General features: G+C 35.6%; 1 protein-coding gene across 1 annotated transcript in view; it reads left to right on the top strand.

Annotated features, from left to right (window-relative positions):
- sbf2 (SET binding factor 2) overlaps window positions 1–12,157 on the top strand; it is a 143,150-nt gene that overhangs the window by 76,225 nt on the left and 54,768 nt on the right. The window contains exons 12-16 of the mRNA XM_016521593.1: window positions 3,853–3,981; window positions 7,427–7,525; window positions 8,029–8,233; window positions 9,435–9,544; window positions 10,304–10,453. Of these exons, the coding sequence (XP_016377079.1) occupies window positions 3,853–3,981; window positions 7,427–7,525; window positions 8,029–8,233; window positions 9,435–9,544; window positions 10,304–10,453 (693 nt within the window). The remainder of the gene's footprint in view (window positions 1–3,852; window positions 3,982–7,426; window positions 7,526–8,028; window positions 8,234–9,434; window positions 9,545–10,303; window positions 10,454–12,157) is intronic.

Here is a 12,157-nt window from a genome sequence, read left to right as displayed (position 1 = left end):
ATTTGAAAGTGTTTTCTCAAGTGTTTTCTTTATTTTTTCAAAAATGCAAATTTACTCACTCTCATGTTTCAAGGCCTCTATGAATTTATTCTGTGGAACACAAAAGGAGAAAAGCATTAGTCTCTCAGTGCATAGGAACCAAGCGCATTCAAGCATATATGGATGGAAAAAACACTATGAAAATGTATCATGAACACAGACCATACAATGTATAAGCTAAATTTCTTGTCTAATGAAGTTGAATGCTATGGCCAAAATTTAAAGCAAGACATTGCATGCAGATCCGTTGTACTGGTCAATTTTAAGATTTTGGGCTATTTTGCTTCAATAACTTGACTTGCTTTAGACAAGTGGAAAGAAAACATCAAAAATACACATTTAAGTCTTTATTTTATGACACTTTATCTATTTGCATCTGTAGATTTGATTTACCATACATACCTTTAAAGATATGTAAAAACCTTTAACAAAATTAACATTTTAAACCTGGCTTTATCCAGTGTTCAGATTTCTTTTCTGGAAAGTGTGCAAATTAATATATAATAATAATACATATTTAATTTGATAATGCCTCATTTGCGTATTGTAACATAAAATTTAATAAAACTTATAATACAAAATAATTGTCTTAATGTACTGTGATTAATCGACTGGGGAAGTGTATTATTATTATTAATTTTTATTTATTTATTTTTTGTTACCCTATTCACATGTAGTGTTTTGATTGATTTAACAGAGTCTAGACGAGTTTTGAGAACCTGATCTACTGATCTACTAAAATATCAAAACAATGATTTGTTTATGAATATCCAAAAACCGTTCACAGTTTAGGTTCCTCAGTGTTTTGGCATCATGTTGACAAAGTTTGGTGTAAATCGTATGGCAGCAATTGGAGGAGTATATAGAAAAATAATTTTAAAGTTTGAAGCGTTGCCATGGCATTCCCAACACTTCATTTAAGATATCAAGAATCCCTTCATAGTTTTACATCGGCTGAGTTTTGATATTATTCTGATGAAATATGAAGCAAATCGAGTAAAAATAAGAGCGTGATTTTGATGGTGATTTTCCTGCTGCCAGTTGGTGGCGCTATAACTTTGACTCATCATAGTCACATCTATGTGATCAGCCTCATACAACGAACAAACTGCTGAAGTTTCATCAAAATCAGTCAATGTATGCTGAAGTTATAACACACTTCCCGTTTGTCATTTTTCACCATAAATTCATCACCTCACCACGGCCAAACCATTCGAAATATTAATTTCCTTCGCAATTTTGCATCCTCAGTGTCTTGAGTTTTTCAAACAATCCACTAGGGGTGTCCCCGACTAAGGATTTTCATAGTTGAATAGGAATTTTTGAATCTTGCCGATATTCAACTGATAGTCGAATCATATATTTGGGGGTGGGGCAAAATAGAAATGACCAAGAGTCAAGTCAGACATTTGACAGTCATAATTACGTTAACACACAGGGAAAATGGGTAACGGACGCCTCGCAGATACAAACGGGGTAAATAATGTTTTATGTTTTGATTAAAAGATAGTTAACATTAAACGTCAGCTAAACATTAAGAATTCACAAAATTTTTTACAATAGTGCTCTCATTATAACGTTATGTATATGACAGTAGTTATTAATGTTCTGCATTTCTGTTTTGAGCTGCGCGCGCTGAAGATGACCAGTAGAATGAAGCATTTGATAGCAGGTTTTTAATCAATGGGATTTAACTCATCATTTATCCATAGTACTACAATGAAGCACTTTAGTGCAGCGCAACTCAACCAAATGCATCCTATACGAGATAAATAATATATACACGATATATATAAACCGGCTGAAATGTTTTGAAATCACTTATACCCTACCTGATCGAAAAAATCCAGTCTTTCACTCTTCCTGTGTCAATTTGAGTCTTGTTAAAGTTTTAAATCCCTGCCGCCAAGATGCTCCTCTGTCGGTGACGGATTATGGAAAGTGAAACTTAAATCTAGGGGTGGTTGGATTTATTCACGCACGTTAAAATATTTATTTGAAGCTTCTTTATTTTCTGATTCTAATTTACAACATTATATTATAGGCTGTATATTAACTTATTGGGAGAAAACCAGTAATTCTATGTGAAATCAGACATTTGAGCACCCCATATAGCCAAAATGGCATGATCATAACACCTCTGCGAATATTCGACTGAGATTGGTGGTCAAATCCGGCTCGTCCTATTAGTGGACGCGTTCTTCACGCAACAACGTGCAGAAACACAGCAACTAAACTCAAAAAATTCACAGCGTTTTATTATAATAGTGTTCTCATTATAATTATGTATGACAGACCCAGTCATAGATATTAATATTCTGCATTGTTGTTTGTCCTGCTCGCGCTGGCGCAGAAGAGATAATCACCATAGTACTACAATGAAGCGCTTTACTGCAGCGCAACAAGCTTCTTTCTTTTCAGATTCTTATTTACAGCATTATTTTAATAGGCTGTATATTAACTTATTGGGAGAAAACCAGTAGTTCTATGTGAAATCAGACATTTGAGCCACCCCCATATAAGCCAAAATGGCATGATCATAACACCCCGCGAATATTCGACTGTGAGATTGGTAGTCAAATCAGGCTCCTCCTATCGAAGCATCGAATCTTCGACTATTCGGGGTCACCCCTACAATCCACAATAGCTGACTTCCTGTTGGGTGGAGCACTGACTGTCAGCACTAAAGTCATTCGGGCTGATGAGATCTATATGTGTATGAATTTTGGTGACTGTAGGTGAAACGGTGTGTGCTACAGAGCTTGTTGAAAATGGCCTTATAAAAGGGCCGGTGACCACCCCATGCGACCTTCTGCATGGCCCTGATTGCCGCAGATTCCAACGTGTGCCAATTTTCAGGAACTTTTGAGCATGTTAAGGGCCCCAAAAAGCCCTGGATATTCAAAAAAAATAAATAAATAGCAAAATCCTTTATGGGCTTGGGCCCGAATAACACACCTGATGTGTATTGTTTGTTCATTTTATTGAATTATAGTTAAAGAATTATATACATTGCCATCTTGCTCTGAGTGATTTGAACACATTTGGCATCATAAATTATTACTACCAAACTTGTAAATATGACGAGTTTAGTAGTTTGTACAAACAATTCTGACTGGTTTGAAATACAGCATTGTTTACCTTAACGTTACCTTAACTCAAGGCAGATTGCACTTGTACAAACACCTGCCTTTTCATAAACACAGTGGGTTTGGGTCTCAGCCAGAGAATGAAAGAATAATCTCAATGAACTCGCTAGATAAGCACTGAGCTTTGCCTCGTCCACGCTTTGCTTTGAAGTGCCTGGGTGCAAACGTAAGCGCTCATGCCGATGGTATCGCGGTTAGTTTGTTTAAAACACTTTGGTCTGTCGGATTGTCCTTGCAATGAGCCATATGAAAAGTATCAAACTTGTATTCGCAAGTGTTATTTCACCCCCCAACCTGTTTTTGTTTGTGTCGGCCGATGTCTCTGTGGCAACGTCTCAATACGACCCTCATAAAGCACCCCACATGGCTCAGATTATGGTACAAGAATGCTTCACATCTCGAAACTGAGCAACTTCTCCTGCCAAATACTCCTTAATTTGCTGGCTAATGCTGCAGGGGATCTGTTTAAAATATACATATGCCCATCTCATTTGATGTATCTGGTGATGCAGATAACAGACGTCTGACTTTGTTTCTTCTGGAAGTTGTTTTGTTTAGAAAAATCTCTGCAACATTTGAATTAAACTTGGCTGCTGGGTTTGAAGTGGAAGTTTAGCAGATGCCATGATTTTTGTTTGATCGTTGACCTTCTTTTCCCTGATAGGCTGCCTTCCTGGGCCAGCGGGGCCTGATAGAAAATGACTTCCTGACCAAGGTGTTGGATGGCATGGCCTTTGCGGGATTCGTGTCTGAACGGGGACCTCCATACAGAGCCTGTGATCTGTTCGATGAGGTGCAGTACATCTTTATCAGAGCCCACTAAGTGACAGGGGTGTAGAATTAATAGATAATTAATGGGCGCTCTCCAAATACGAGGGCTGTTTGTGAAAGTAAGAAACATGATAAAGGTGCCTTTTAAGTTTAATTCAGCCATTTACAGTGAAAAAGGCAATTCCAGAATGCAATGCGAGAAAAATCTGTACAAGATGGTGGAGAAAGCAGGAAAAAAACATCAAAACTGAAAAATAATTCCAAACTACAAGCAGTGACAGAAATTAACTTATCCATTAAGGTACAATATTTGGCCCCTTAAATTGATTTCCAAATTAAATTGATATTTTACCTTTAAAATGGCAACTTTTCTAACCCGTTTAAATGTATGATGTTATACATTTACATTATTATACGTTCATCTCACCTTTTCCGTGTGCATATCCACACTATCCAAAGTGAAGAAGAATCGTGACAATGACAAGAAAGGTAGCCATTTTTGCTTATGTCCCAGCATTTTAGCTCATCATTCTTCCAAAAAGATCAAGTCCTGTTCACATATAAGCACAACCCTTATAAATGGAATGCTACATAAGACTACTTATTACAGATATAGTATACCTTAAAAGAATATACTAATGTGCAAAATGAATGTAATGTTTGTTAATTGTATGCTAATTGCATTTAAATGAAAATGTATTATAGTTTAAATTTATATGAAATTAGTTGAACTAAGAGTATTTTTTGACCCACTAAGGAGGTCTTGGATACTACTTTATATGTAATTTCACAAATATATTGTCTTAGAAATATGATTAAAGTGTACTGCTGAATGTACTGACATACATTTATGCAGTGCTGGGTAGATTAATTGTAGTCCATTGTTGAGTCCAAATTACATGACAAAAAATTGTAGTTAGTAACATAATCCATTACATTACACTTTTTAGGTAATATAATAATTGTTAAATGATGCTATGAGATTGTTTAAAATATTGAATATAGAAACATGAAATGCTTTAAATATGAAACTTAAAAAGCCAGTAAGTGCTGGCAAGTCATTATCTTATCTTAGTGAATCATTGATTTGTTCATTCAACCATTTCGTTCAAAACGGCTTATTCATTCAGGAATGAAGCAAGTGACTGTCTTTATGAGTGGATCATTGAATCATAGACTCAATTCATTCAAAAACACTTCCCAGCATTTTAGCTCATCATTCTTCCAAAAAGATCAAGTCCTGTTCACATATAAGCACAACCCTTATAAATGGAATGCTACATAAGACTACTTATTACAGATATAGTATACCTTAAAAGAATATACTAATGTGCAAAATGAATGTAATGTTTGTTAATTGTATGCTAATTGCATTTAAATGAAAATGTATTATAGTTTAAATTTATATGAAATTAGTTGAACTAAGAGTATTTTTTGACCCACTAAGGAGGTCTTGGATACTACTTTATATGTAATTTCACAAATATATTGTCTTAGAAATATGATTAAAGTGTACTGCTGAATGTACTGACATACATTTATGCAGTGCTGGGTAGATTAATTGTAGTCCATTGTTGAGTCCAAATTACATGACAAAAAATTGTAGTTAGTAACATAATCCATTACATTACACTTTTTAGGTAATATAATAATTGTTAAATGATGCTATGAGATTGTTTAAAATATTGAATATAGAAACATGAAATGCTTTAAATATGAAACTTAAAAAGCCAGTAAGTGCTGGCAAGTCATTATCTTATCTTAGTGAATCATTGATTTGTTCATTCAACCATTTCGTTCAAAACGGTTTATTCATTCAGGAAGGAAGCAAGTGACTGTCTTTATGAGTGGATCATTGAATCATAGACTCAATTCATTCAAAAACACTGAATCATTCAGGAACAAAAAAAAAACACAGTGTTGACTCTGTTTATAGCTATTTTTCCCAAAATATCATATCACGATCTTACACAAAATCACGATCGACGATCTTCCTAATTTTGAGATGTACTATTGAGAATATCCAGAGTGGAACAAGCCTATGACTTAAACAACCAAAATGGATATTAAAGCCTGAGTTAAACTTTAAATCACTGCATCACTGTATGAATCAAATATACATTGTTTCTTATTAAAGTTATAAAGTGATTCATTTAAGAGCAGTGAGTGATTTTCTCTCTTTTGTTGTTTGATTAGCATTAATGACACAGACAGCAGTAGGTTTATTAGGCTGCTGTCTCTTTAAGACTGAATGCACAGATCTAATACACTTGACACACATCCGATTTCTTTCCCAATTGTTTATGTTCACTTAAGACATAACTGACTGTCTTTATGTAAATACTTGCCAAGACAGACATGTTGACATGTTATTGTGTATATTTGACCATTTAACTCCACGTATACTTTGCTTGTTCGTGTTTAGCTCCACCTCAGAAGGCGCCTGGGGAACAGTCTCTCTCGCAGTTAATGCGCTTTTAATAGTTCTCTTTTTAAATTAAAGCATGTCCCACAGTAGACTGCATTTTACGACAGTCACATTGCATGATTGGACTGACTTGGACTTTTAAGTTTAGGAAAGGCGAAAGCACAATGCTTGAAATGATTGGAACAGCTTGCGGCACAAATCGAAACTTTGATTCATCGCAGTACTACTGCTAGCTCACGTTGAGTTGTTTTTTTTTTTTTTAAGTACGTCACCATGCATGAAAGACACATGATAGAGATGCGTGATATAATTTGACCAGCCACAGTCATCTAATGGGCAGTTATTGCTGTAGTTTTAACATTATTATGAGGACATACAAGATCACGATCTCTACGGTTTGCTTGAAAAGTACATCGTAGATGTCTTCAAGATTGATCGCGATATAAAATCGCCAGATCGCCCACCCTTAGGTGAAACAGAACAAAACAGTCAATATTGTGTATAAAATGTATTTCACTAAATAGTGCATGAGTAAGCAAAGTGGGATGCACCAAAAATCCTTAGAGATTCATGTCTCCTCTGATATGATTCATTTCCTCCTCTGATATGATTCATTTCAGTTAGGATGCTGCCTATGTAGGCAGTAGACAGCAAGCAAACTTGCTAGGTGTTAAAACAGAGCCCATTTTTAATGGATGCATTTGTCTCTATAGAATATTTTTGAAAATAAGGATGAATTGTACCAAAAAATTCTGATGGAATCTGAATGAAATTTGTGACCGTTTCGTCATGTACTGTATGGCACGATTCAGTAAACAACTGTAATAAGATCGAATCATTGTTAGAGCAAATATTTACTCTCCTACTAGGTAACATCATTCCACAAGCAGAAGATAATACATGCATGACTCAGTGTAGCTGAGTGAAATTGCAGCGATTGTTCTGGGTAGTGTTAAGGTGGAAAAACTGATTTCTTGTGCTCACTGTAACCACAGATTCATGGGTTCCTACATTAAACTGCTCTGTTTCTGTTCTGTAGCTGGTGGCCTTAGATGTAGACTGCTTTAAGGAGGAAGAAGAGAACCTGGTCAAGTTCCAGAAGCGCTTGAGAGACCTGTCCGAGCAGCTTTACAAAAACGTAAGCACATGACGCCATCTCTAATGTCAGTTCCTTCAGGTGCTTGAACTTCAGTGGCTGCTGTTTGATGCATGTGTTCTCTGACCTTCTGTTTTTGCCAAGACTTCTCCCTTGTCACATTTGATGGATTTTCTTTAAAGGTGAACTCTGCTATTTTTTTCCTTATTAAAAAGTTTTACACTTAAAGACTGAATAGTACTTCTGAGGAATATTTAGTGAATCATGTACACTCACGTGTGAGCGGGTCACCTTTTGGGGGCGACCGTGTTGAGATCACATGACCTATCAAATACTGCTCAGTTTATTCCGGGTGTTGGAAATTTTCACTCACAGTATACAACAGCATGAATGACTGCGAAAAGCACATTTTCACAGTGGAGGTTGTAGTACTCACAGAGTTATGTTCTTGATGAGTGATGGTGAACTTTTTCCAGTTTTTACAAGCTCCAGAAAACATCTCTTAACGCTGAATTTAGACAGTTGTTTTGTCTTGCGTTCTGTAGGAGAGCCCGAACCCCCACATGGCCTTCCAGAAAGTGCCTCGGCCCATTGAGGGCTCACACCTGCGGGTGCATGTGGTGCCCTTTCCCTTGTTGGAGGCGGACAGGGTAGAGGAGTTGATACAGGAGGGCCTGGCCAAGCAGCACTCTGCCCCTATCAGTACCCGTCCAGAGAGGAAGTGTGTGGTGCCCGCCGGACCCCCTGTGGGTGAGTGAAAATAATATTATTACACAACTTTATAGACTATTATTTATACTTACACTATTTTTACACACTACTGGTCAAAAGTTTGCAATGATTAAGATTATTTTTTGTTTTTGAAAGAAGCCTCTTACCTTATAAGATGCTTATAAATAGCATTTATTTGATAAAAAATACAGAAAAACAGTAATTTTGTGAAATATTATTACAAATTAAACTTTTCTGTTTTAATATATTAAAAATCAGAATCAGTCTAATATGCCAATTTAGTGCTCAGTTATTATCAATTATTGGTGCTGAGTAGTTAATAATGGTTCTTATTGTTCTTTTTCCTGTTTAATATTTTTGTGATACATTTTTAAGAATTCTTTGATTAATAGAATGTTCGAAAGAACAGCATTTATTTGAAATTTATTTGAAATAATAATGCATTCCTGCTAAATAAAAGTATTAATTTCTTTTTAAAAGTTATTTTAAATTGTAATAATATTTCACAGTATTACTGTTTTTACAGTTTTTTTTTTGTTTTTGTTTTTTTTTACTGATAAAGGCAGACTTTCAAAAACAGTTTTTCCAAACTTTTGACTGGCAGTGTTAAAAAGATTTTAATTGATTAAATGTATCATTTTTTTAAACATATAAACATTTTATTATCATAATGTCACTTAACAAATGACTTTAATCTTCTCAAAATCAGTAAATAAGTTGTTATAATTATTACCAAATAACAACATGTAAAGAAAATTCACTTATTGACGGTAACATTGGTTAAGTTTAATTTAGGTTAAGACAGAAAAATGTTATAAAATATGGGTTTGGCAAACAAAAAAGGTTGTAAACCTCTGTCAAAGTTTATTCTACATTAATGATCAGCGACTCTACATTATTTTAATGCAGGGTGATTAGGATCCTGGTGTGAAGCAGAACGGCCTTGTATTATCCTGAAGGGGCTATTTGATTATTTTTTTGAAAGGGGTTTATTTCATTAATTACTTATTAACTTACATTGATGTTTTGTTTTTTTTTGTTACACTTTTGACCTGTTATAATAGCAATAAGCCACTTGAGATGGTGTGTAACATTGATTTTTATCACAGTTAAGGGGTTTACAGTATAAACACTCCTCTTTGTGTTGTGCGTAATAATACCGCTTAACTATGGTTAAGTCACTGTAATGCATTGTTATTGGTTCTTGTCTTTTATGCAGTGTCTATCATGGGCAAGCCCAGCTCAGTTTTTAACAGCGCTCGTAGACTGGAGGTGGTCCGGACGTGCATCGGTTTCATCTTCGACAACAAGACTCTGGAGACAGAGAAGGTGATGCAATAATTTCTGTGATGACAGAAGGATTAAACCCACACATTCACTTGCACATCTGGAAAAAGACAGCATGCATTAGTGATGGCATTCGCAGCACGATAAGCAAAGCTTTACAGCTGCAAGTCATACAAACGTAGGAGGAAAGGGGTGAACAAACAGTCACGCATATTCTTCTAATTTCCCTGCCCTTATCACTAATACTAATATTATTCTAACATTAACCATATCTGGTGTTTGTCTAAAGCATCTTAACATTTTTTTAGGCTAAATAACTTTGTGCAAATTACCTGTAGCAAAGGAAATCTGCTCACAGAGGATGTTTGGAGCCTGCCATCATTTGTGTGTTTGCGTTGGAATGGTAGCCAGCTACCTGCACACATTTGAGTTTAAATTGTAGGTTATACAATGCAAGCTTGCATCCCTATACAGTTGTAAAAATGTTGTGCTTGCAGCTTAATAGCTTCTCTGAGCCAGTAAAGACATCACCTCCACACAACCTCTACTCCATCGGCCCGAGTAAACCTGAGCAGAGGGTGCCGCCTCCGTCTAGACGTAAAATCTCATCAATAACAACCGTTCTGGAATTTTAACTGTGGGTCAGAGGTCAACTGGCTGGATTTAGCTGGAGCGATTGTGCCCTTTGCATGCATGTATACAAGCGAACCGCTTCTGCATCCAGATGAGGGCAGCCCAGTCTGGCTTAGGTGGATGTGAGCACTTGTTTTAGTAATGTCTTGACACTGCTGTTTCTTTCAGGCACTCCCTGCGGCTCTTCGGGCCCTGAAAGGCAAAGCAGCACGCCAGTGCCTGACCGTAGAGCTCAGCCACCGCGTGCAGCAGAACCGTGCTATTCTGGACCACCAGCAGTTTGATCATATCGTTCGCATGATGAACTGCGCTCTACAGGTGGGCATCAGTATTACCAGAATTTATTACCACAGCGATATATATATATGTATCGTATATTTGCAAAATACTGATTATTTTCAAACTGTAGTATTTAGGAGAAAACACTGTATCATCATAAAAAAATGCACAATTTAAATTTTAATTACATAAAAATACTTATTACACTTAAATGTATTTAAAATAAATTTTTGTTTTAATTTTGAAAAAATATATATTTATTATTATATTTATTATTTAAAAATATTTAGATGCATTATATATATATATATATATATATATATATACACACACACACACACACACATTTATTTGTTGTATATGCACAGGAAACAGTGCTTTAAACATACTAAAAGAGTTGCAGTTTAACATGTCAAGCACTGTATAGTTATTGTGCAGGTTAGTGGGGGATGAAGAAGGTTTTTTCTTTGTGTCGTGGAAAGAGTCTCTTAAATGTATATTAAGGGGAAACCACAAATTGCCATTTAGGGGAAATCTGCCGCTCTTTGTTCTCCCTTTAAAATACTGCCGATGGGACGTCCTGATAGGATCTGTGACGTAAAGTAAGTTATTAATTACATGCAAAGCTTGGAGTCTTTTTAGAAAGGTAAAAGCAGATTTAGTGTTAAACAAACGTCTCTGACAAGGCAAATAGAAATGAACCTTTTAGTTTCAAAGTTCCAGATTTTTTCAGCCAGCACTGAGCCTGCATTCAGCCAGCATGACTTATTGCACTACTGATTTATTACACTATATGATATAATACTGTTTTAATTCAGAAAAGTATTATTTAATGTCACAATTTGGTACAGCTTACTGATCCATAAGTCTAGTGCTTCCTGTAAGAGGGATGTTTGATGTATATTAAGTTGTTTAGGTTTTGCGTAACTGTGTCTGTCTTGTCATAGCACTTCATGACTTATTTTGTGTTAGTCCATCACATTCCTTTACAAACGGTCATATTGCTATTAATCTCAGAGCAGAGTAGTGTCCCATTGGTAGTTCCTTGTGTTTTACAACTTCACGTCGGTGTGGTTGGGGGGATTTTAATGATGCTGTGCAGTTTAAACAGCTAGCAACTTTTATAGAGTCACTGGACATTCCGAACATACTTTTGTCAAAATAATACAGACCAGCTTGGGCCGTGGATGTCAACATGCCCTGCTCGGCTGCAGAGGCTCTTTAAAGAAAAATCTACATTTAATGCAGATGAAATGGTTTCATATAGTTGTGTCATCTGATAGCTAAGCTGTATGCAGGTCTGTAATGTGTTGTTTTCCATTGGGAGATGAGAGACATATGTGGAGCAGCTTTCAAAAGATGAAATGCACGTGCTATCAGTTATCAGAGTCTGTTAATCAAGATGAGAGACAGAAACAAGCCCCAGCAAGAGTGATTTCATGTAGATCTCCAGAGACTGTGTCAAGGACAAAGATTTTTTGACACAGAAAGGCAACAAAATGGCATGGAACAGGGATGAAGATGACAAGCTATATGAAGAGCATATGGAGAGTCCACTTTTATTTTTTTAAACCTAACAGAAAAAAATTTGCGCTGACCTAAATATACCAATAGCAATAAATACAGTTTTTAAAATACAGTTTTAATATATATATATATATATATATATATATATTAAAACTGTATTTTTTTTACAGCTTTTGTCAAAGACAAAAAAGGGTTTAAGCATAAAAACAATGTGTA

Source organism: Sinocyclocheilus rhinocerous, unplaced genomic scaffold, assembly GCF_001515625.1.
Source record: "Sinocyclocheilus rhinocerous isolate Xijiao unplaced genomic scaffold, SAMN03320098_v1.1 scaffold539, whole genome shotgun sequence".
In the NCBI taxonomy this organism is placed as follows: Eukaryota; Metazoa; Chordata; class Actinopteri; order Cypriniformes; family Cyprinidae; genus Sinocyclocheilus; species Sinocyclocheilus rhinocerous.
This window is presented reverse-complemented; position numbering and strand designations above follow the sequence as displayed.